Consider the following 26,347-nt stretch of genomic DNA (forward strand, 5'->3'; position numbering starts at 1 on the left):
CGAAAAACAGTGTGGGTGGTGTGCCAGCTTCAGAAGGTGAACCCTTTGGTGTTGCATAAAAGTTGATATGGCAGTATGGATCCCCATCTTTGGTGTCGTGGTAACTGTACTTCCCATTCTCCATTACTTGTGGATTGACACCGCATATAACATGAAGCTGATACTCAACCCCCTCCTACAGCAAGGCAGACTGTATTAATTCAATGAGCACTTAGTAATAGTGGAGATTGACTGGAAAAAGAACTCACCGGAGATTGCTTTGAAAAATCACTTAGTGCAGCTTCAACCGTGTCTACAAAGAAGGACTCATGATCCTTGAACCTTTCCTGTCGGCGTGAGACATAACTGGAGGCATGAGTCCGCAGTTTGGGAACCGATGGGCTACAAGAGGGGCCTAGAGATACCAACAATGCAGAGATGCCACCGACATCTTCGGAGGACAACGGGCGTGCGTTACTGGTTTTCAGAAGAGACCGCACTGAAGACACAACATTTAGCAGGGCACAGAGCTCTCGTACTGCTCTAGGGTCTGGATGCCATGCTACCTTAGCGGCCATCTTGTAGGCCTTTTTAAAGGATCCCGACAACTGGTGACCTTCTAGCTGCAGCATGGAAATGGCTGCTTGGAGGTTGGCATCGCCCTTAAGGAGATACAGAAGTGCGACATTCTCGGCAAGTTCAGGGAAGAGGGTGCAAAGAAACCTCACAAGGCCAGCCATTGAACGGCGTTCCAAGCGCCGAAGGATTTTGGTGCAAAGCATGTCCACCGGAAACTCGTCTTGTGGCGGGAACGCAGTGTTGTACCAAATGGTGTTGAGTAGGACGTTGGAGACGGGGTCACCCATGGGGCCAAAGCAGTAGCCAGCCTTGAGAAGGCTGCGATGGAGGTTCTGCCGCAACGGATCGCCCGGAAGGTTTGCAATTGCCTTGAGGTAGATGCCGTGGATTTTGTCCAGGAGGACATAATTAATGGATGCCTTGAGTTGAACGGGGATCGGGTCCTGAAGCCGGGTACTCAGATAACAGTTTAGAGTTTGAAGCTGAGACTCATGGAGGTGGCCAAGGCGAAGCGAAGGTAGAGCGGGGAGCAACAACTTCTGAAGGCGGTCGGTGGTGTCTGGTGGTGACTGGCCAGACACTGAACTGGTAAAAGATGGCATGGATGACCAGGTTTCCGTGAAGGTGGAAGGAGACGGGTGCTTCGCAGATGCGGCGGCGCACTTGAGGGCCACCTTGATGGTGGTGGTCAGAGCAATCTCGGGGATAATGGCGCAGGAGAAGATGGTGCATGTAGTAGTCTCACGATCCAGCGCGACGAGGCGCACAGCCACATCAAGGTCGGCCTTGGCCAGCAGCAGGTAGCGAAGAGCTTCCCAGTCGTGCAGGTACCGGAATCGAGAGACGAGGAACGCCGTGAGGCCGTCGAACGACCGCTCGACGACGCCGGCGCCGGGTTTTTCGAACGGATCCATCTCAATCGGCGATCTTTTTCTCTTCTTCTTGGTATCCTTCACCCCCAGGCTGGATATGGTGTTGAAGATGATGTTGGAGACGGGGTCGAGCAGCCCGAAGCAGAAGCCGGCGTCGAGGAGCGGAGGGATTAGCTCCGGCATCCCCGCCAAGATCAGCCGGTCGACCGCCTCCTTGTAGTACCCGCGGATCTCGTCCCGAACCTTGGATTGGTCGCGGCTGCGCTGCTCGTAGGGGTAGTACTCTTTCGGCTCTCTCGATTCGCCGGCCATCGGAGCGATAAGGCGCGGCGGCGGCGGCGGCGGCGGGAGGAAGACGGAAGTTGCGATCTTCAATTAATGATGAATCCCTAAAATCCCTCACTGCTCCAGGGGACCCACATGTAAGAGAACCCCTAACTCCCTCTCGGCCTCTCCTTCCTCTCCAATCAAGAAATCCTCTGCTTCTCCTCGCCTGAGATGCCACCGCGGCCGTCCCTCCGGTCGCTCCTCCTCATAGCGGCCGCCGGGGACGCGGGCCTCCTCCTCGCCGCGCGCCGCCACTTCCCTGCCGCCTTCGCCGCCGCGGGGGGACACCGCATCCGCCCGCTCCACTCCTTCTCCGGGGGCCGCCTCCCCAGGCAGGTCGAGCTCGCCTGCTGCTTCGGGACCGCCCCCGCCGCCGTGCCCGTCGTCCCGCGCTCCAGGAATGGTAATGCGCCCGCTGCTCTGAAACAACTACTCCATGTAAAATCTTGGTCGTTGTTCTATACTTTTACTGATGTGCTGCCATTTGGGATGACAGTTGGTTCGATCGACAAGATGCGGGCTTGCGAAGAACGAATCGAGCAGCTAGTTGCGAAGCTGGAAGATAAAGGAATACGTATAAAGCACTGGAGGATTGGGGCTTTCAACCGGACGCTTTGCCCAGTGGTATTGCTGCGGCCCTTCATGAATTATGATACAAAGCACTCTTGTTGTTTCCATTCTCTTTGTGTTTCGTTGGATAAGTGAGCTAAAAAGAGGCTTTTGGATTTAGGACATGTGGACTTCATATATCCATAATGTTTCGATCGGTTTAAGTTATCTGTTTCACATATCGCGCACACCTGAAGTATTCACGAGCCTTCCATAAATAAGTGTTCTCAAAGAGTTCAGTACCTGTAAATTATGATCGATTTGATGACCTGTTTATAAATCTTGTTCATATGTATATGATCTACATAAATACAGTATAAGCTATTTTAATGATCTACTGTGTTTTAGATTTTGATCTATCATACAGCAAATAATTAACTATGGTTTCCCTTCCGTTAACTAGTGCAAAGATGGGTTCAAAGAGGAACAAAGCCTCAGTGTCTTCATCCGAAATGATGGGTGAGTTCTTATGCATAGCACATTTTGAGCTTGTCAGTTGGAGTTGTTTCTTAAGGCATATGTACTGTAGATTCTTTGTCGTCTGATCTCTGTTCTATGATGTTTCTTCAGTTTAAATGCAAGATGGACTTGTTTTAGAGCGAATTGTGGCTGGAAAGGCAATGCCCAGGTGAGTGTACCGACGAATTAAACAAAACTGAAAGCAATAAACCATCTTGATACCACTTTGTTCTGCAGCCTGACGGAGATTCCAAGGTGTACCAAGCAAAAAAGGACACAGGAAATGGAAGTGACGCAGGAAATAGAACTGGCACAGGAAAGGAAACTGACCACCAAGTCAAGGCAAATCATGCAGTCAAGGTCTACAGAAAGCTTTGTGAAGAGGACCTGCGTCTTGAGCCTCTGTGCGATGAGGTAATCATAATATTATTAAGTTAGACATTTTTCAAGTGGTATATTCTTCAATTGATACTGAAACCATATTCGTAGTTCTCTTTTGCATTATTTGCTTATGCTGGTAAAAAAATTGCACATGGGTATTTTGTAAAATGGTTATCTCTCGCAGATCGTGACATACTTTTCGGAAAGAATGATATCACCGGAAACACTTCAAAGGAACAATGTATCGCAGCGTAAATGGAACAACAAGGTATAGCTGCTACTTTTGATGCAGTTTTACTATGTACAAGCATACATTGTGATACATGCATATGGTATTTCATTTGTAGATTGTGATTGCTTTCACCTACAGACGTGATAAAGTCCTGGTTGGCTGCAAATACAGGGAACTCTCTAAGAAATATTCACAGGTTTCTTGTACTCTTCCATTTTACATTATGTGATTATGTTATGTTTTTATGAATATTATCCATACTCATTTTTTTCTCCTTACCAGGAGAGAAACACTGAGAAAATTTTGTATGGTCTGGATGATATAAAGCAAGCACCCGTTGTTATCATTGTATGTTCTAGATTTGCCATGCAAGATTTTCCTGTTTCTTTTTGTTGCCAATCCATTTAAGCCTAAGTTCACAAATAAATTACTAGCCTTTTGTCCATTCTGACATTGTAGGTTGAGGGTGAAATTGATAAACTTTCCATGGAAGAGGCTGGCTATCGTAACTGTGTGAGTGTGCCAGATGGTGCACCACCACAAGTATCCAACAAACTCCCACACAAAGACCATGTTAGAACTATTTTCTCGTACTGCTGCAAGTTTTTGTCACTGGGAGAGTTATATGTTTGCCATTATTACTTGCTAGTATATCCCCAATGTGAGCTGATATGTAGTTGCGACTTAACATCTTCTTGCATTCCCTGTGAAGCTAGGATACTAAGTATCGATATCTGTGGAACTGCAAAGGTTATCTTGACTCGGTGGGTATTTTTCTCATTTCAGACGTTATTTTGCAAACTCTATTGCTGAAATATGCAGGTTCCAGTACTGAATATGTTTTGCTCTATGGTATTAGGCATCTAAGATAATACTGGCAACAGATGCTGATCCTCCAGGGCAGGCTCTTGCTGAGGAACTTGCTCGCCGCCTTGGTAATGAAAGGTTTGTCTACCGTTTTGTTAATCACAAGCCTCGACAATTGCTAAGTATGGATGACTGTGCTAGTCCTTATTTAACTCATTTTCACATATGATTTAATGCAATCAGGTGTTGGAGGGTCACGTGGCCAAGGAAGAATGAGACAGAATTTTGCAAAGATGCCAATGAGGTTTGTTATGTCATGCACGGGCTACATTGACTAATAAATAATATTGTTATTGTTCTGAAAGAGTTTTCTGATGTTGCAAGCACAATCAGGGCCTAAGAGATATATAATATCCTTTTCCTAACGTGTCTCTCTAGATAAGCTTATGCTAACTTGTATGGTATTATGATGCTTTCAAGCAATCTAGTCGCAGCTATTCTTAATTAAAGCTTGAAGGGTTTTTTGTTTGTAATGAATCTAAAATCTGAAGAATCATCTGAGTTTAGTTCCTTTGGTCTTTAGCTCTGTTTTTTATGGAACTATCTTGGAGGTATTTATACACTTTCTGTAATAGGTCTTTGTAGGTCTAACTCCTTTTTCAACTCCGCAGGTACTTATGTTCTTGGGGCCAAAAGCATTGAAAGAGGTTATAGAAGGTGCAGAACTGTATCGTATAAGAGGTCTTTTCAACTTCAGAGATTTCTTCTCTGAGATCGATAGTTATTACTCTAGGAATTCGTGGCGATGAGCTTGAAATTCCTACTGGTTCGAGATGTATGGATGAGCTTTACAAGGTATCTACTAGTTTCATTTTCTATTTGTATTTCATCTTTTCTTTAAGGTTTGACCTGAAGTTCGAGCTGGCTTTCTCCCTTATAGCATCTCCAAGAGCTCTCTTGTATTTGCCCCAATCTCCTAAAAACTGTTAATTTAGCAATTGTAGCCAAAAAACTTGCTCCAAGAGCCTTCCTATAAGGGCCCCCCTTCCCACCCCACCCCAAAAAAAATTAGGAAGCTGTGTAAAACTTTGGGTCCAACTTGGTATATTTGGCAATCCACAGCTGGATTGCTAAAAGCCTCAACAACACGCATGAGGAGGTCAGCCATCCGAACGGGAAAGTTCCTACCCGTGCCACCTCCCCCGCCGCCGCGCAGCGCCGCCATCTCCGGCCACCAAGACCGTCATGAAAGCCCACCTTGACCTCCCCCAACCTCCGCAGGCCCTGCTGCGATTCCTCCACCTCTTCCCGGCCTCGTCGATTTTCCTCCATGCAACCGTCGCGGTTGTCGCAGTGCCGGGCCGAGCTCCTCCTCTAGAGCCCCACCAGCCTTGATGTCCCCACCGCTGCTGGTTCCGGCGTGCGTCGTCGCACAAGCAGAGCACATGGCCGATCCGACTAGCGCGGCTGTTGTTGCTGCTGAGCAAGATGCGGCTGGGGGGAGTGGGGCTAGGGCTAGCTGGTGGAGCCAAGCTGGCTGCGGCTGAAACTTCTCCGGCGGGGGCGGCGGCGGACGGGAAGGGTGAGGTCGTGCAGTTGGGATCACGAAGGATGGTGGGGAGGATAAAAGGAGAGGAAAAAGAGTAACCCACTAACACGTGAGTCCCATGAACAAATTCCAGTGCCAGTTTTTGGGATGTTTTTGGAGCAGAAATTTTCTTGTCTTCCTATACCTTCTCCATCCTCTTCCTAAAACTGGTTTGACATTCTAAATTATACGAAGGCTCTTGAAGATGCTCTTACCAAGTTATGAGTTGTTTTTTTTTCTTGATTTACACATACAAGATTGTTTGCTGATGGCAATAGCCATTGACATTTGCCTTGAAATCAGACCATTTAACCAAATTAGTGAATTACTTGCCATTTAGTCATGTATTATGACTCGCAGATCTAGCTGAAAACAACTAGATTTTTTTTCTCCCTGCCAAGTTAAAGAGTCCCTTTATTTTTGTTGTTAGTGCATAGAAGGTTTTGTTCTGATTGCAATAGTTGTTGACATTTGGCGTGATGTTAGATCATTTAACCAAATTTAGAGAATTGCGTACGATTTAGTCATGTATTTTATGACTCGTTGATCTAAAAAGATGTCATGTATTATGACTCGTAGATCTAGCTGAAAACAACTAGATTGTTTTTCTCCCTGCCAAGTTAAAGAGTCCCTTTATTTTTGTTGTTAGTGCATAGAAGGTTTTGTTCTGATTGCAATAGTTGTTGACATTTGGCATGATGTTAGATCATTTAACCAAATTTAGAGAATTGCGTACGATTTAGTCATGTATTTTATGACTCGTTGATCTAAAAAGATGGCCTGAACTGGAGCATATCGGAAGCTATATTCACTGATGTTCATGCTTCATCCACGATTTCTCATGTGACTTTGTTCATTTTCCCTTCCGCAGGTTGTTCCTGACAAGCTTTTCTTTCGAGACAAGTATGAAGGTGTAATTTTCAAAGGAATCTGTGTAGGGGATTGAGTATCAGCTCAATGTTATATGCAGTGTGAATGCGCAAGTGGCAGAAGAAGGGGAGTACAGCTACTCAACCCCAAAGATTGTTCCTCGTACCGTTAAATCAACTTCTATGCTGCGCCAAAGGGTTTTTCACCTTCTGAAGCCCCCACGATGTTCTTCGTTGAGTGTAGCAACCTTGATGAAGAGGAGAATGTGGTGTGTTCCTGTGTGGTAGACCTGTCGACTGACGATGGTAATGCCTGCTTGAGCTTTCTTTCTGCAGTAACAAATGCTGATTTACTGATTATCTTTGCCTTGAAAAAAGGTCGTTGTTACCACGGAGTAAGCAGGGACTTGTGCATCTGAGTTTTGGAACATATCGTGGGTGTGACGTAGAGTGTGAGGTAATTGCTTCTATGGGACATAGACTCAGCATCGAAGAGTTATCCTCTTTGTGATGAGCAAAACTAAATAGATGGCCTGGTTGCCTTCGGAGGAATCAGTCTATTTTGATCCTTGATGGGACGCGAAATTAACCTGTTTAGTCAAACTGGCTCATCGCGCCATGATAACAATTTGTTTGTTCTTTAGTGTTTTGAAGTATGTATGCTGGGTATGTATACATCGATATGTCATTGTCATATTATTATTTTTTGGCTAATTTTTTTTAACTTTTAGCCGTCTTGTTTTGCTGTAGACAAAGTGACAACGGAATGTCAGTTTTTACAACACTATGATTTCGGTCCCTCAAGTTGCACAGTTTATACTTTGTCCCACTTATTTGGTGCTCCGTTCCATAATTACAATGGGATTTGACCCTCGCTGACACTGCAATGTCAGTTACAGTGCACATGTCATGACATGCGCGAGTATCGAGATATTCTCGACTTCGTTGAGGAAAACTTAATGATAAAAAAAAACCGTCGGAAATAAGCCGAAAAGGTTTTAACGAATTAGGTTATTCGGTATGAGTCTGGCAAAACACCGGCCAAGTATAAGTTGAAATCGGAATGATTAATCCGGTGCGTTTGGAATAGGAACCTGGCATAGTCTGTTGGATGAATCAGCCGGACCACCCCAGCTTCGGGGACTAATGTCGGGGGATGACCCCCGGTAGGTCAAGACTATGGCAAATATGCCATGATAGACCATTTGTATACCGAATTAAAGATTAATCCGGATCCTGAAAGCTAAGTTTAACAGTGCTAAGTTAGCACTTGATACTGGTGAGTCCGGTACACCAGGAGGGGTATGCTAGAGTACGAGAAGCAGGTGATATCTAAGCCGGAGATATACCCAAGAGGAGAGATTGAGGTACAAATGGAAAGAAGCCGGAGGCTACCGGTAAAGGTACCGGAGATTCGGCATAGGCTCAAATATAGCATGTCGGCACCCCGGTCAAAGATTCCCTCAAGGACCAAAGGACAAGATGAGCGAAACACTTCAGCTTTAATCGAAGCCCTGACATCAAAGGAGAAGCTGACGATAAAGATACCGGACGAGGTCATCAGCCCTCTGATTAAAGACATAGAAGCGTCATCTCTGGAGCCAAAGAAGCTTTATAAAGTAGGTTAGGTCAGCAAAGATACCCCTAGGGTTTCTTCCCCTGTAAGCCTTCTCTCCACTATATAAGGAGAGGAGGGGCACCCCTGTGCGGGACGATCGGGCATTTTAGTTATTAGACTTGGGCCTGTAAGCCGTACGTTTTCAACCTCTGGCCATTTGGCTAAGTTCGTGAGCTCAATACATCACCCTTGTGTTTCTTCCCTCTATCATATCCCTCTCCCGGATCCTCAAGCGTACATCCGGCCTCTATCTTAAGTCTACCCATGGCATCTGTTGATTCACCACCACCACAGTTCATGTTCATCTAATCTTATGATATGTGTAAGGATTGAATAAGAGTTTTGCGATTTTGTATCTTTGTCTCGTTTTGATGATCTGCAGGTACCCATATCATTCGAGTCGATCAAGGCAAGAGGTAGGATGACTGGAGAACAGCGTGCTACCGCGAAATCTCAGTGGGAAGAAGGGGAAAGTACCGGTACATGTTTAGTGATTCATTCAGGATCATAGCACAATCATCTAGCTTAAAGCTTTGGTATGTATTTACTTAAAAATTGTTGTTGCTTGCGGCTGTGAGGACAATAGTTGGACCATTAGGCTCTTGTCACCTTTGGCTTTAGGGGCAAGAGTATTTACGGATGCGCTACCCACAAATCTCTTATCTCTATTTTATTTGTTACACATTTGAGCTTCATTTATATATGTATGCATAGCTGCAGGTGAAACCTTAACCCTCGCCTATTTCCATCATTGAACACAACCCCTTTAAAAGTAAACTAGATAGGTCCGATAAACTGAAGATAAAATACACTAGCAAGTCTTGTAGACGTTTCCTTCAAACACCATTGAGCTGTGCTTCCCAAGTTTTGATTAAACCTAGGTCTTCTAGGTAAAAAGTTTATCATACTACAATCCGTAATTCGGATCGGAGGTATTACCCGTTCTTAAGTATTTGTTCTGATCAAACTTGTATGCACGAGCGTGTGTGAGGTGATGTGTGTATTAGATGGAGTAACATAGTTTTAGTAATTGGATAGTGACAATATGTTCAAGATCTATTATGATTTTGCCTTTTTTGCTACCTCACTAGGGATAAAGTGAATGCATGTGATATGGTCATCATGTGACAATAATGATGATCTTGTTTGTTCAAGGTAGCATATTTGATATTCAAACATCATGTCAAAATACTTATTGCTATGCTCTGTTAATTCTTAATACAAGATGGTGTAGTTTATTTCTTGTGGAGTATAAGAGATGTGTGTTGCATCATCTCTATGTTAGAACTGCCCATATTATTTCTGATCTTACATATAATATTATATGTACCTTCATATGTCATTGATGGATTGTTTCTTGTCCACTACAACTTTAAGAGGGAATAGTCAAGTGTACCCATGAACCCCGACCCACTTTTTATCATAAGAAACACCTTTTTATTGCTTTACCTTATTTTCTATTTGCTGCACTATTTTAATTCAAAAATTCAAAAATATTTACTTTTCCTATTTGCATCCAAAACACCAAAAACAATCAACCCCTTTATTGTTTTCACTTAGTTATTTTATCAAGTTTAGTTTTTTACTTATTTTATATATACTTGTGTTATTTACTTACACGAAAACTTGTGCTTGACAATGACACAGTGGAGTTGGGGACATAAGGCATTTACTTTACCTGCAAGATTGTTTGAAGAAGAGAGAAGAATATACTCTTTCATCAATTTCCCCGAGAGTTCGATATAAACTCTCAAGACACCCTTGTGGGGAAAATATTCTGCTGGTACAACACTCTGCACTTGGAGTCCTAACGTTTCAAGATCTTTTTGGCGTTTCTAGTAGCCTCTATCAGTACCTCCTCATGCTATATCATAATATCTTGAGGTACATAGCTCAACTCATGAGACTATCATGACACTGGTTTAGAGCCAACTCTTGAATTATTCTCTTGAAATCAAACACTCGAGATCTTGATCATATTTTATTCTTCTATTGAAATCGATGATCTTGATGCCAATACTCAAGGTAAATCATTATCTTCATGGCATCCACACTTGAGTCCAACACATGTAATAAAATAAATACCTATGAAATATTCCTTCATGTAAACTCGATGAAAACATTGGTCCATAAGGATTGTCATTATTTACCAAAAACACACGTAGGGGCAATGTACCCTTGGAGTTGTCATATTGGACAAAAATTATGATATTTTAAAGTTATTAAAGTCATCTAAATGTTTCTCCACACATCTAGGTTTAATGACCACTGGTACGGGCAGAACATGCTTGTGTCCATAAATGATTCATCTTTCGACTTAAACACTTCTAGCACCATAAATACCATACATGCTTGTGTTTATAGTCCTTGCATATCATGTGTTAATTGTTGAATAAATCTCTTGATGATATGCTTAATTTGTCTTGTTGCCATGATAAAAAATGCATAAATTTTCTCTAGTATTTGTGTCACTAAAAATGTAGAGGAACCAAAGATTCTATTGGTCAAGACAATGTCTTAAATGGAGCTTCAATTAGCTCTTCATTTCCATCATCTCCTAGTTTCCATATATACCTTATGGCTAAGGCTTCCACGATATATCCCACCTTGGAAGCTTATCTTTCTTGTGCTGATGAAAATGAAGACCATGAGGAAGAAGAATAAGATGATATTGCCTCTTTACACTAGAAAGGTGGGGTTGTCTTTCATGCTATTCGCAAAAATAAAATTGATTGCTCTAACTTCGTTGAAATCTTATCTTTTGCTACTGAGAGCCAAAAACTGATTGAGGGGCATGAGAGCACCATAGTTAAAATAGGTGCTCTTGAGTGTGAGTATGCCAATCAAATATCTATTCTAAAATGATCTTGAAGAATAACAAACAACCAAGGAATCTCTTGAGGAAACCTTTACTCTAGAATTTTCTAAATTAAAGGAAGACCATGATAATCTCTTAAGGTGGCAAATAATTTAAGGTTAAAAATTATAAGCTTGTTTTTGTTCATGCTAAACTCCATGAGGAATTTGAGCACCTAAAAAATGGCTCTAGGGACGTTGAGAGTGTGCTCACCAAACCCACCGAGCCACACGAGCAAATTAAAGCTTCTTTTCTAAGAGAGCATGCCAACTTGCCTTCTCATATTGCTATTACTGATGATGCTTTTGCTACTAACTCTATTTCATGTGAAGCATCCATTTTGAAGAAGAATGTCGAGCTAAGGGATCAACTTGAATTGCTAAATAGAAATTATGGGAAATTGGAAGAAAGTCATGAAAATCTTTCTAGCTTCCATGCTACGTGGAAATGAGAGCTTGTTGCCCTTTGTGGCGGTGTGACCTTTGTGGCCTTTGTGGCGTTGTAGCCTTGGTGGAAATTACTTGGGAGCCCCCAATTGTTGTGGAGTTTGCCATAAGCTTGTGACCTTCATGGAGATTACTTGGGAGCCTCTAAATAAGTTGTGGACTTCGCCCCAATCTTGTACGGGTTCGGTGACCACCCTTAAGGGTCCCATAGTGGATCGAGGATTTCCCTTTTGGGGGGAATGCTCAAGGAGAATACGGTGCACCATTGTGGTATTTGGAGTTCCTTGTGCGTCCACACCGCTCCAACGGATAGTAGCACCTGCAAGGGTGTGAACTTCGAGATACATCATCGTCTCCGCGTGTCTCGGTTACTCATAAACCCAATCTTGTACGGGTTCGGTGACCACCCTCAAGGGTCCCATACTGGATCGAGGATTTCCCTTTTGGGGGAAGGCTCAAGGAGAATACAGTGCACCATTTTGGCATTTGGAGTTCCTTGTGCGTCCACACCGCTCCAACGGATAGTAGCACCTACAAAGGTTGTGAACTTCGATATACATCATCATCTTTGTGTGCTCAGTTACTCATAAACCCAAGCATGTACGGGTCCGGTGACCACCCTCAAGGGTCCCATAGTGGATCGAGGATTTCCCTTTTGGGGGAAGGCTCGAGAAGAATACGGTGCGTCATTCTGGCATTTGGAGTTTCTTGTGTGTCCACACCGCTCCAACAGATAGTAGCACCTGCAAGGGTGTGAACTTCGAGATACATCATCGTCTACGCGTGCCTCGGTTACTGCTCAACCCAATCTCCTTTATTTATGTACTTTACTTTGTGATAGCCTTCGTGCTTGAAGTTATATCTCTTGCTATCACCTTGTTGCTTGACTTGCTTGACATAAGTCGTTAGTTCACATAGGTAGACCCTGGTTTGTAGGCTTTGTGCAAGTTAAATATTAGTTTTGTTCTGCACTTGCTCAAGCCCCTAACGTAATATAAAATGTCTTATATTTGTCTTTTTTAGAACACAATACAACGCAAACGCTCACACAACACACATGTACACTCAGTGGCGGAGCTACGTTGGGGCCAACCTGGGCCATGGCCCGCCCAGGATTCTGCCATTTCTTTGTTTCTTCTGCTGGGCCGGCCTGCCAAGATTGCTAATTCTGGGGAAAATCTTGCTATGTTGAAGCTCGGCCCGCCCAGAAATTCCACTGTAGCTCCGCCACTGTGTACACTCACCCCTATGAATGCACACATGCACACCCTACCCTATGAGCACCTCCGAGGGACTAAGCTGACAGATCTTGAGGTTGACGAAGTCACCACAAGTGCCTCGTTGTTGACGGACACGTCACCTACAACTGAAATAATATCGTCGGTTAAATCCTGAAATAAATTCAGGTAAATGCAAACACCCATGTCAAATCTAGGACTTGAACTAGGGTGGGCTGGTACACCACAAGAAACCTAACCACCAGTGCCAAGCTCGGTTCGCAGGTGTTAGCTTTGTCTAAATTTGGATGTATGCACAAACCCAACACAACTTTCATGTGAAGGAAGGAGGACCATATCACATTAATGCACAATTTCTATCTTTCTTACATCTCGAATGAATGTGTATGTGAACTTCAAATTTTATATATTGATAGAACATCATACTTCTAATGCACCACATTTTGTGATAATATTTTAAAAAATGGTAAATGTGGTTTCCGCGAAGTTTTCGTGATACTTGGTTTTCATGAAATAATAAGTTACTCCTATATATATATATCCATTTTTAGGCAAACCGGAGAGAGTACCATTTTCCCCCTACTTAGTTAATGGATCAAGGCTAACATAAGTGTTTTTTATTTTAGCGAATTAAACAAACGTGTTGTTTCATAATTCTTGTCATATTGTTAGTAGTTCATCAAATTACCCAAGAACAAAAAAATTATGACCATTCATGTCATGTGGCACTCTTGTCTTCCTCTCCAAAGGGCCCACATGTAAGCCCAATCCGGGGAACACGCCGCGCGTAAAACCCTAAACCCTTCGCCCTCCTCCTTTCCCCTCCTATCCAATCCAAAAGAGAAATCCTCTGCTGCTCCTCGCCTCTCTTTCTTCCTCCCCAAGACCAAACCCAAGGCTTCCCCTCCTCCGCCCGCCCATGCTCTGAAACCCTAGAGCGATGCCGCCGCGGCCGTCCCTGCACTCGCTCCTCCTCATGGCGGCCTCCTCCACCTCCGCCGCCGCGGGGGACTCGGGCCTCCTCCTCGCCGCGCGCCGCCGCTTCCCCGCCGCCTTCGCCACCGCCTGGGGCCACCGCGTCCGCCTGCTCCACTCCGTCTCGGCCACCCGCCTCCCCAGGCGGGCCGAGCTCGCCTGCTGCTTCGGGACCGCCCCCGCCCCCGCCGCGCCCGCCGGCCCCGTCGCCCCGCGCTCCAGGATCGGTAACGCGCCCGCTCCTCTCTCTCGCACCACTGTTTAGGCCCTGCTCCGAAACAACTGGGCGCTGTTTTACTGATGCGGTGCCATTTTGGGACGGCAGTTCGCTCGGACGAGGAGAAGAGGGCTTGTGAAGCACGCCTCGGGCAGCTGGTTCACAAGCTCAAAAGCGAAGGGATAAATATGAGTCAGTGGAGGCTCGGGACTTTCCAACGCCTGCTTTGCCCGCAGGTAGTGTGGCCTTCTATGATACCAACCATTGTCGTTGTTTCCATTTTCATGCTGTATTTAGTTGGATTGAGTAGGTACGCTAGGTTTATGTATTTGAGGGCATCATATCAATAATGTTTCAGTAGCCTTAGTTAGCTCGTTTCTGTTCCACATATCTCACACATTCGAAGTATTCATGAGCGTTCCATAAAACAAGTGTTCTCGGTGATTGAAGTTACCTGTAAATTATGATCAATTTGATGACCTCTTTATAAAACATGTTCATCTCTATATGATTTGTCTTACATAAGCATATGCTATCTTCGTAATCCATCAGACAATAAATGATTAAGTATGATTTACCTTCTGTTAACTAGTGCAAAGGGGGCTCAACTGAGGAACAAAGCCTCAGCGTCTTCATCCGAAATGATGGGTGAGTTTCCATGTATAGCACATCTCGAGCTTGTCAGTTACAGTTGTTTCTTAAGGTATATCTAGTGTAGAACATCCGTCATCTGATCTCTGTTCTATGCTGTTTCTTCAGTTTAAATGCAACATGGACTTGTTTTAGAGCGACTTGTGGCTGGAAAGGCGATGCCCAGGTGAGTTTACCAGCAAGTTGATGAAATCTGAAAGTAATAAACCCATCTTCACACCACTTCGTTCTGTCCTGTGTCTGCAGCCTGATGGCGTTTCCAAGGTGTACCAACCAAAAAGGAACACGGGAAATGAATCTGACGCAGGAAGTGGATCTGACCAGGAAGTCAAACCAAATAATGCAGTCAAGCCTTACAGGAAACTTCGTGAACATGACATGCATCTCGAACCTCTTTGTGATGAGGTAATTAAAACATTGACATATTTTGAATTGGCATATTCTTCAAATGATACTGAAACCATCTTGGTAGCTCTCTTTGCTTATGCCATTAAAACTTTTGTGCATGGGTGCTTTGTAAAATGGTTATCTCTTGCAGCTCGTGACATACTTTTCAGAAAGAATGATATCTCCGGAAACACTTCGAAGGAACAATGTATCACAACGTAAATGGAATAACAAGGTATAATTGTACCGTTGATGCAGTTTCACTGTGGACAAGCATACATTGTGATACATACGTATGGTATTTCATTTGCAGATTGTTATTGCTTTCACCTACAGACGTGATAAAGTCCTTGTTGGTTGCAAATACAGGGAAGTGTCAAAGAAATTTTCACAGGTTTGTTGTAATGTCCTTTTTAGGTTATATGCTTAAATTATACTTTTATCAATATCTTTTATACTCACTTTTTTTCCTCACCAGGAACCGAATACAGAGAAAATTTTGTATGGTTTGGATGATATAAAACAAGCACGCGATGTTATCATTGTATGTTCTAGATTTGCCATTGCACATTTTCCCCCTTTTTTGTTGTTGCCAATCCATTTGAGCCGGAGTTCACAATTTTTTTACTAGCCTTTTTTGCTTTTTGACATTGCAGGTTGAGGGCGAAATTGATAAACTTTCAATGGAAGAGGCTGGCTATCGTAACTGTGTGAGTGTGCCAGATGGTGCACCGCCACAAGTATCGAACAAACTCCCAGACAAAGACCATGTTAGAAATATTTCCTGATACCGCAGCAAGTTTTTTTTTCACTAGGAGAGTTTATGTTTGCTGTTATTACATGCTAGTATAGTTCCCTAATGTAAGCTAATCTGCAGTTGAAACCTTAGTTGTGATCTAACATATTCTTACATTCCCTGTAAAGCTAGGATAAGAAGTATCAATATCTCTGGAACTGCAAAGAGTATCTTGACTCGGTGGGTATTTTTCTCATTTCAGAAGTTATTTTGCAAACTATATTGCTGGCATGTTTCGGTTTACTGAATATATTTTGCTATGTATTAGGCATCTAGAATAATACTGGCAACAGATGCTGATCCTCCAGGGCAGGCCCTTGCTGAAGAACTTGCTCGCCGGCTTGGTAAAGAAAGGTTTGTGTACCGTTCTGCATTACAATCACAAGCCTCAGCAATTACTAAGTACCCATGACTGTGCAACCCCTCATTTAACTCGTCTTGACATTTAATTTGATGCAATCAGGTGTTGGAGGGTCAGCTGGCCAAAGAAGAACGAGACAGAATTTTGCAAAGATGCGAATGAGGTTTGTTACGGCATGCATGGTCAAGTTTGACTGATTAATAATATTTTTATCATGCTGAAAGGTTTTTCTGATTTTACGAGCACAACCAGAGGTGTAAAAAGTCCTTGTCCTAACATGGCTCTTTAGATAAGCTTATTATGCTAATTAAAGCCTGTAAGATTTTTGTATGTACAATGAATCTGCATTCTGAAGAATCGTCTGAAATATATAGCCACATCTGAGTTCAGTTTTTATTGTGTTTAGCTTTGTTTTCTATGCATAGATAACTTCGTCTTGGAACTTGGGTGTTTTTAGACTTTCTGTAATTGGTCCTTGTAACTCTTTTTTGACTACAGGTACTGATGTTCTTAGGACCACAAGCATTGAAAAAGGTTATAGAAGGTGCAGAACTGTATCCTATAAGAGGTCTTTTCAACTTCAGAGAGTTCTTCCCTGAGATCGATAGTTATTATCTAGGAATTCGTGGGGATGAGCTTGGAATTCCCACTGGTTGGAAATGTATGGATGAGCTTTACAAGGTATACATTAGTTGCATTTTTACTCGTTTTTCCTCTTTTCTTGAAGGGTTGATCTGAATTTGGAGCTGGCGTTCTCCCTTACCAAGTTAAATAGTTCCTTTGTTTTCTTTATTTATTACACATAGACGCTTGTTTTCTGACCGCAATAGCTGCTTGTCATTTGCCATGAAAATCAGATCATTTAACCAATTTCATTGAGTTACGTACCATGTAGTCATGATTATGACTTTTTTTTTTGAACTTTTGATGATTATGACTTGTTGATCTAGCTGAAAACAACTAGATGTTTTTTCTCCTTTCTGAGTGTCAGGCCTAAATTCAGTTTTGTCCCGGATTGCTTCTGCATCGTAAATACTCAAATTACCGCTTCGCGAAACGTTTCACCCTCTGACTTGGCTGCTTTTCTGTTAGCTTTACTGCTCAGTACTTTTCCCTTCTCCCACTCTTATCTTCTATTGGATTAAAATCCCAGCCACCTCCTACCGAGTTGGCCGAATATTCTTCCGTATGCGACCAAACCCTAGTAATCGAGCCTCTGTAATTGGCTACTTTCCTGTTTGTTCATGTCTGAATCTCTCTGGATCTTCTGAACTTGAAGCTGATCCTATCACCAAAGTTAAAGACTAACTTTATTTTCGTTTTCTGACCGCAATAGCTGTTGACATTTGGCGTGAAATCAGATCATTTAAGCAATTTTGGGGAATTACGTACCATGTAGTCATGTATTAGCTGAAAACAACTAGAAGGTTCCAGTTTCAGTGTGTAGCGCACACTAAAAAGATGGACTGAAATGGAGCACATGGGTGGACCTAGGGCAGTGTTAGATGGCTGAAGCCCGGGTCCAGCCCCCAGCTGCACAAAGGACTGTGTATGAGAAGATCTGGCCCTATCCTGATCCCTCCTTTGCCCCTCCCATTGTAGCACGTGTGTCGCCCAGGGCATGATGACTTGGCCTCATCCTCGACTTCATCCGGCTTAACACCGGCTGTCTGTTTCAGGGTTCCAAACTCATAGTGGCAACTAAACACGAGGGTTGCGCTCGTTGCAGGACCCCTGGTTGGCCCATTGTAGCTCCCCAAGGACACGACCCAGCAGGCCAGAAGTGAGCAGCAACAGCTGAGACCTGCAAAAAGGAAAATAGAACGGCGCGGCCTGATTGCAATCAATCGACCCTGTTTCTCCAAAGTCCTGGCGCCTGAGACAGGTGATGTCGCACTCTAGGCGCTCCCGGCTGGCAGCCATGGCGGCGGCTGGCAGGCGTGATTCCATACACTGCTCGTCCCCAAGTCGGCCTAGTCCCTGACCGCTCCATTGCGTAAGCTCGTGCCATCGCTGTCACTGATTCCGTAGTCGTCCATGCTCTCCAGTACACGTCAATCTCGTATTTTCATCGCCTTGAACTTGTGGCAGGTATTTGTGCCTGTTTTTTAGGTAATGCTATCTCTACCTAGGTTTAAGGCTTTCTGTATGAGACCCATGCTCCAGTCGTCAATCTCTCGTTCACAAAGACAAAAGAGTCAAGCTTAACCATACCTAATATTAGATTATTTCTTGATTATTAAGAAATTAGGAATTAGAGATTGATACGGTTATAAACTTCTTGTGCATACTTTATTGATTGTTTGGGAATTAGGGATTAGACGGTTAGAGATCGATATATTTATAAACTTAATGTGCATAGTTTCTTAAATTACGGATTCTATACATAACATATTTTGATTTAGTTCTTACTATGTCACACCATTTGTGAATAAATGATATAGGCATATTCATCACATGTTTAGGAACTGGCCCAAAAGTTTGATTCAATATTTCAGTATATTTTGTGTTTTTGGCAATTTTTGACCATTGTAGTTTAGCACCAGTCATGTCAAAATCCTGGGTCTGCCACTGCTGCAGCATTTCGGAAGTTGTGGTTGCAGACTATCATCCATCCTCCATGATTTGTCATGTGACTTTGTTTATATTTCCTATTGCAGGTTGTTCCTGGGGAGTTGACTATAGTAACAGGAGTGCCGAATTCTGGCAAAAGTGAATGGATTGATGCATTACTGTGCAATATAAACAGTCAGTGTGGATGGAAATTTGCACTATGCTCAATGGAAAACAAGGCAAGCCATTGTTTGATATTGATGCTAGTTAGCCTTTCTTTATTGGGCACCCCCAAATAACGAGATTTTGTTGTTTAGGTCAGAGACCATGCCAGGAAACTATTGGAGAAGCATATTAAGAAACCATTCTTTAATGCAAGGTAAAGGATCAAGCGTATCTCTGTTGTGTCTGATATCATATATGATACCTAGAATAAGCAACTGTGAAGTCCCGAAAGATTCTGTGGGATATATTCCATGGATCATAGGTGCAATCGTGCAGACATTCTGGCCTTATGACTTTTTATTCTTGTTTATTTGAAGGTTTTGTGATTCCACATAGTTGGTTTAGCAATCGTTGTTTTGGTTTCTACAGATATGGGGGCTCTGTGGAAAGGATGAGTCCAGATGAATTTGAAGAAGGCAAACAATGGTTGAATGAGACATTCCATCTGATTCGGTATATATATCGTATTCAATCACATTGTTTTAAATAGTGGTGGGCAGTCAAGGTGTTCAAATACAGTCCGGACCAATCTCGTGGGCCTTATACAAATTTTAGAACTAGAGCTGCTACTTAGGCTGCGCGAATAGAACAAGATTAAGCTAGCACGTTTCTGACAGTATCATCCTGATTGATTCCAGTCCTGGGATTGGACACCCTTAGTAAGTGGTCAGCAAGCGACCACCCCACCTTACAGTGCTGTTCTGAATGATGGAATGAACTAAACAACTAATGATATGGCACAAACAACAAAAAGAAGCACGCAAACACTATAACCTACAGGGACCAAATTGAAAGGAGCAATTGAATGTAGGTATAATTCCCCAAGTCCATTTTCTAGAAAAATATAAGCCTTACTTGACTTGTATGCTAATCACTGTTTTGTCAATACGAACTCTGGAACTAAAAGTATTTTTTAGCTGCTAAATTTCTACTTATCTTGCTTTTGTTTGAGTCGCACTCTGTGTCACTTATGATTTGTGCTGCCTAGATAGCTTCTTTAGGAAGCCAATAAAAAAAATGATTCAATGTGGCCGCTATAAATGTCTCTTTTTTTTTTTTTGCAAAAATTCCGCCGATCTATTAATAATCATCAATAGCAGTACAAATGACCGGATCCCATGAGATCCGCTGGACACACGACTCCACGTGCCCTCCGCTGATGCAAGACGCACCACCGGAGCGAGGATAGGGCAGGGAGGACCTTATTCTGACTTCAGGATGTAGCCACCACCTCACCATCCTGAAGAAGACACTGAAAACAACCTAACAAAGAACGAAAACCCTCCGCCGGCGAGAGGCCGTTGTCCACCACACCTCCAAGGCCCCAAGGCCACCGGAGGCGGAGCGGACCAGCAGCGTTGCTGGCGAGGGCACAGAACCCTAGATGGGTTTTCCTGGCCGCCTTCCTTTCGCCTCTGAGTCCCGTACGTACCGGTTATCCAGATACGTATCGCTCTAAATGTCTCTGTAGCACTTGAAGGCCTGCTAAACTGCAACCGAGGTCACTAACTGCTAAGTGCTTAAATTGTCGTCAGGGCACTCTATTTAGAAGTGTGTGTATTAACATCAGTGTCAATGTCTTCTCATCTTTTGATCTTGTTTATTGGGACACAATAGTTGCTGTGCTTCTCTTTGATAATGTAGCTGTATTGGATGATGATTTGCATTTGGAGATTTAAATGCTGCTCTGCCTCTGAATGTGTTATTTCATCAGGTGCGAAGATGATAGCCTTCCATCCATTAATTGGGTTCTTGATCTTGCTAAAGCTGCTGTTCTAAGACATGGAGTGCGTGGTCTTGTGATTGATCCTTATAATGAGCTCGACCATCAGCGCTCTCCAAATCAGTAAGCTCTTACTAATAATTGTTACATACATTTCATTATAAAGATAGGTAGCCGTTTTGCAAGTGTGTCAACTATAACTCTGCTAGCCCCACCCAGCTACATGTTTCCCTTTTTGTTCTGGTGAGTCACTCCTTTGTTGTGTTATTAACAGAAATGAGACGGAATATGTCAGCCAGATTCTTACGAAGATTAAGCGCTTTGCTCAACATCATTCATGCCATGTATGGTTTGTTGCGCACCCTAGGCAGGTAACCAAAATTCGCATAATCACATATTTGATCTTTGCAACACAATTGCAGTATACAATCAGGTCTCATTCTGGATTAATGTTTTTGCAGCTTCACAACTGGAATGGTGGAGCACCTAATATGTATGACATCAGTGGAAGCGCACATTTCATAAACAAGTGTGATAACGGGATTGTCATCCACCGAAACAGGGACCCAGATGCTGGCCCCGTTGATGTCGTGCAGGTAATTTTTTTTAGCCGTTTTGTCCTAGGCTTCATTTCAATGTTGTGCCTGGCTCTTTTCTTACCTGTTTTGCTGGGATGGATGGGGGATTCGTAGGTCTGTATGAAGAAGGTACGGAACAAAGTGATAGGGCAAATAGGAGATGCTTTCTTGACGTACGACCGGTATGTACACTAGAAATTCCAATCTTTATCCTCATTTTCTAAATCGAGATTGCTCGATTGTGCTTTAAAACCGTTGCCGCATGATACGGTTCTTTCTGCTCTGCCTCCATTTCTAATATCCATTATTGTTTATGTCGTTCACCTCAGCTAACTAAATAACCAAATCACATCATATTTTTCTCCCACAGGGTTACTGGTGTATACAAGGAGGCTGATGAAGACATTGTAGCGAAGGTCGTCAAGCAGCAGATGAGGCAGAAACAGCAAAGTCAACACCAACACCGTTGATTTGCTTTAATCACTGCCCGAACAGTTGACATGAGCGAGATAACATGGCTACTCCTGTGGGTGCCATGTCGCAGCATATATCGAGCCAATTGACGAATGACTTCATCATGCATCAGAGCTGACTGCTATCCAATTCTTGATCGATACTGGCGTCCTCCTGAATTGGATTTCTCACATCAGGTGTCTCCCTGCTCCTGACTCCTGATGCACACGTGCGGTTGAACATCAGCCTTACTAAGATAGCCACATGGCATAGTAAGGTTATATTGTAATTAAATCGTCGCACCAGGTGGATGGGTCATATCAGTTAGGGAAAGCTCATCTTGTCCTCCCGTCCCTTGGGTTATTATTGGGTATGCCCTTCCAACGGTTGTAGCAGTTAGAAGGACACGTATTAGTAGTCCATGAAAAATATCTACCACAGATTTTAAGTACTCCGTATCCATCATCGGTCGCAATTTGTTTTGCATACCAGAAATCTGGAATCTATAATTTTTGCACCACCATCGACCACATGGGTATCCATGGAACATGTGGTGTGACCGTTGCGAGATTGACGTTGCACCCCCAATGTTCAAATCTATTTTGCAGCTGGTGTCTTTGCGGCGCTGGAACAGCGAGTGGTGCCAAAATCTCTGATCATTAACTAGTACCATTTCTTTTCAATCTCCACTTTGCATTGCATCATTAGTTCTGCCGTCTTTGTTCGGCTGGCTCTTCGTTAGCAGCTAAGCCAAGTCTTTGCTGGCTGTTTCCCATTGGCAACCAGCTGGAATATCTGTCGATGTATCTGATCAAAAGCAAGGCTGTGGGTGTGATTGGCAATGGCTGCCACTTTGCTGTGCTGTGCCTGTACCATGCATGCACCCAATGTGTTGAGTTGAGTTGCAGCTGTCTATGTGTACTTGTTCTTGTTCATTGGTACCAGAACCACAACCTCTTTGCATTTCCGCAGCTTTCATTTCCATAAACAATGCACCACTAAATGTAGAGTACTACAAATAAATTAGTAATGTGTGATTGTGTGAGCACATACTTAATTGGCATGGAACAAGAACGTTTGTTGTCAGGTCAAACTCCGAGCTGTCAGACAGACCCTACAGAAGCAAAGATCACCAAGACAGCCTAGCATGAGCAAAAGAAACGGACAGGCAATGATACCAGAGAAAACAAAGCGGGTTACCTGCTGCAAGGTAGCCGTTGGCATGGGCCGGCCCGTCTTCGCTGTGCACCGCAGAAAAGCAACGCAACGGCTCCCACGTCCTACCTGGCGCCACCCCATTGGCCGCCCGCTGCTCCATAGCCGTTGCGCCGGTGGCCTGGCAGTATATAGCCCTGGCTTCTTCCTCCCCGCTCCTCACCACCTTCTCTCACACGACACACAGATCTCCATCCGGCTTTGAATTGCTCGCGCGCTGCCTTGTGTTGTGAGATTTCTTGTTTGCTGAGCGCGCGGCATGGGTGTGGAGGTCGTCTCCGGCGGGGGTGTGGAGGCGGTGGCGCCGGCGAAGGAGGTGAGCGTGGCGGTGGCGCCGGGCGCGGCTGCGGTCGCCAAGAACACGTCGTTCCGGGAGGAGAGCAACCGCCTGGGCGACCTCAAGGATGGTGAGAGGAAGGCGCTTGCCGAGCTCCGCGCCAAGGTCGAGGAGGCCATCGTGGAGGGCAAGCTGTTCGACCTTGAGGACAGCGCCACCGCCGCCACCGGCAGCAAGGTGAAGGTGGAGAAGAAGAAGAAGGAGAAGAAGGAGGGGAAGAAGAAGAAGGAGAAGGTGGCGGCGGAGAAGAAGGCAGAGGGGGACGTCAAGGTGGAGGCGGCGGCGGCGGTGACCGAGGAGAAGAAGACGGAGGAGGAAGCCAAGGAGGAGGTGGAAGTAGTTGAAGAGAATAAAGCAGAGGAAGCCAAGGTCGCCGAGCCGGCCGAGGAGAAGAAAGAGGAGGCCGAGGAGAAGAAGGACGAGGAGGAGGAGGCGGCCGCGGCGGAGGACGCCGGCGAGGCCGAGAAGGCAGCCCAGGCGGCGGCAGTCATCATCGACAAGGACGTGGCGCTGTGGGGCGTGCCGCTGCTGCCGAGCAAGGGCGACGAGGCAACGGACGTGGTCCTCCTCAAGTTCCTCCGCGCGCGCGACTTCAAGGCGGGCGCCGCCTTCGAGATGCTCCGCAGGACCCTCCGCTGGCGCCGGGACTGGAACCACCTCGCCACCACCTCCTCCTCTGACGACGCCGTGCCGGAGGGCGCGTGCCGCCTGGACGGCGCGGACCGGGAGGGCCACCCGGTGTGCTACAACGCGCTCGGCGTCTTCGCGGACGAGGCGGTCTACAGGGCGGCCCTCGGGGACGGCGAGGGCAGGGCGCGGTTCCTCCGCTGGCGGGTCAGCGCCATGGAGAGCCATGTTGCCCAGCTCGACTTCGCGCCCGGCGGCGCCGCGTCGCTGCTGCAGGTGACCGACCTCAAGGGCTCGCCGGGGCCGGCCAGGAAGGACTTCCGCGTCGCCGTCCGGCAGGTCGTCGACCTCTTCCAGGACAACTACCCCGAGCTCGTCGCCAGAAACGTGAGTCCTCATTTTGATCTCAGCTTTTCCCAAATTGCTTCTGAATGTTTGAGATTTAACTGAATTTCGCGCCGATTCAAATGCAGATTCTGATCAACGTGCCGTTCTCGTACTACGCGTTCAGCACCCTCTTCTACCCGTTCCTCACGCAGAGGACCAAGAGCAAGTTCGTCGTCGCCCGCCCATCCAAGGTCACCGAGACACTCCTCAAGTAAGAACAATTTTTGTCCACAACACTGTCAATGTTTGTCCACGAAATGAACAATTTTGTAGTAGCAGTTTCTGATAATAAAAAATGTGTGTGTTTCCTGAAGGTACATTCCGATCGAGGCCATCCCGGTGAAGTACGGCGGGCTGAAGCGCGATGGCGACACCGAGTTCTCCGCCGAGGACGCCGAGATCGCCGAGGTCGTCGTCAAGGCGAGCTCCACCGAGACCATCGAGATCGAGGCCACCGAGGTACAAAACAACATTCGAATTGCTCTTCTCTCCTCCACCATGGTTTTCATCGAGAAAACAATTTCCGAATGAATTGCAGAGCTGACGAGTTTCATTTCAGGGCGACACCACGCTGACATGGGACCTGACGGTGCTGGGCTGGGAGGTGAGCTACAAGGAGGAGTTCGTGCCCAGCGACGAGGGCTCCTACACCATCGTCGTCAGCAAGGGCAGGAAGATGGGCGCCGCCGAGGAGGCGGTGCGCAACTCGTTCCGCGCCGGCGAGCCCGGGAAGGTGGTGATCACCGTGGAGAACGCGACGCGCGGGAAGAAGAAGGTGATGTTCAGGCACAAGGCCAAGAGCTCCTCCGCCAAGAAGTGCTGAGCGAGGAATGGAGATTTGAGGGGTTTGGCAATGTGATGGGTGAATTCTTTGGAGGCTGAGATTTGGGGGTGTGTGTGTTGTGGATTCTATCAATTCTTTTGTGCAAGAGAAATTGTTTATGGTTGGCGATTATTTGAGAAATATAAGTTATCAAATTGTTACAGAAGTTTTTCTGTATGGGCCCTGCTGACTAAGAACTTGTTTGATCTTCTTTTTATACTCTGCACCATCCATTTGAAATGCTCTTGCATGTTTGGGAGTTACATTTGCGCTTGAAATCTTCATAACACCGGCATCAAGAAGAGATAAAAATTTAGTCATTGAACTCAAAGTCTCAACCCTTTTTAGCATGATTGACTTGCCAGTTCAAATTTCAACCTATGGCATCAAGAATAGAAAAATAGTCAAACGGACAAGGTGTTTTTAAAAATGAGTTTTAAACGTATTTCAAAATGTCAAAAATGCTGATAAAAATGTTGCATGTACATCTCAACGTTATGTGTGCCCGCAGTCATTTCACAAAAAACCAGTATTTCGTGTAAAAAGAAAAAATTGGGGCTAGATATTTCTGTCTTTTTTACATAAAACACAAAAAATGTCAGTTTTCCAAGAAAATTAGCGTGCGCACCTAAATTGTCTACATGTACATGTATGTGCGAAATTTTAGTTCGGTTTTTTAACATTTTAAATGTTTTTCGAGTAGCAGGTGCAAACCTGGGATCAAAAGTGTATTTCCGCTGAACTCACAAGTCTCAACCTTTTTAGCATGATTGACTTGCCAGTTCAACTTTCATCCTTCAGGGAAATTCACTCAACAAGCATGTATCTTTTTCCCTTGATAAAATTGTGTACCATGTTCTCTCATCTGTACACATATTGAAGATTGATAATCAAGCAGTACAGCTAGAGATTTTCCAATTGGAGAGTTTCCCGAGTTATTAATCAAACCAAGAGATGATGCCTCTTTCTAAGAAAACCGAAAAGACAGTAAGTCAGATTTGCCTATCCAGGAAGCACGAACTTTGTCAAAAGAATACTCCCAACCAAGGAAAATAGCATAGTATAGGCAGTTCAATCAACAGAGTAACCATTAATTCCAAAGTATACCCAAATTGGCTTAAAGAGACTGGACAATTTGGAACTTGGCAATCTAGTACTACAGAATGACAAACACCAAA

The 26,347-nt window shown here is 44.6% G+C and overlaps 2 protein-coding genes across 2 annotated transcripts; both read left to right on the forward strand.

The window, feature by feature from the left end:
• The first annotated feature begins 2,071 nt into the window (after nt 1-2,071).
• Nucleotides 2,072-22,052, forward strand: LOC124701092 (twinkle homolog protein, chloroplastic/mitochondrial-like). Its single transcript, XM_047233144.1, has 22 exons — nt 2,072-2,160; nt 2,254-2,381; nt 2,770-2,825; nt 14,813-14,870; nt 14,951-15,109; nt 15,243-15,326; nt 15,405-15,485; nt 15,570-15,635; nt 15,748-15,861; nt 16,020-16,067; nt 16,156-16,241; nt 16,351-16,411; nt 16,747-16,792; nt 16,868-16,929; nt 18,909-19,040; nt 19,119-19,180; nt 19,396-19,479; nt 20,741-20,872; nt 21,024-21,120; nt 21,211-21,345; nt 21,442-21,509; nt 21,698-22,052. The coding sequence occupies exons 2-22, from the start codon at nt 2,271-2,273 to the stop codon at nt 21,795-21,797; spliced, it is 1,842 nt and encodes a 613-aa protein (XP_047089100.1). The 5' UTR covers nt 2,072-2,160; nt 2,254-2,270; the 3' UTR covers nt 21,798-22,052.
• A 1,202-nt stretch (nt 22,053-23,254) lies between these two features.
• On the forward strand, nt 23,255-25,293 carry LOC124701104 (patellin-4-like). Its single transcript, XM_047233153.1, has 4 exons — nt 23,255-24,346; nt 24,433-24,557; nt 24,661-24,805; nt 24,906-25,293. The coding sequence occupies exons 1-4, from the start codon at nt 23,255-23,257 to the stop codon at nt 25,167-25,169; spliced, it is 1,626 nt and encodes a 541-aa protein (XP_047089109.1). The 3' UTR covers nt 25,170-25,293.
• Nucleotides 25,294-26,347: the final 1,054 nt, after the last annotated feature.

The sequence above is a fragment of the Lolium rigidum genome, chromosome 1 (assembly GCF_022539505.1).
Source record: "Lolium rigidum isolate FL_2022 chromosome 1, APGP_CSIRO_Lrig_0.1, whole genome shotgun sequence".
Taxonomy (NCBI): Eukaryota; Viridiplantae; Streptophyta; class Magnoliopsida; order Poales; family Poaceae; genus Lolium; species Lolium rigidum.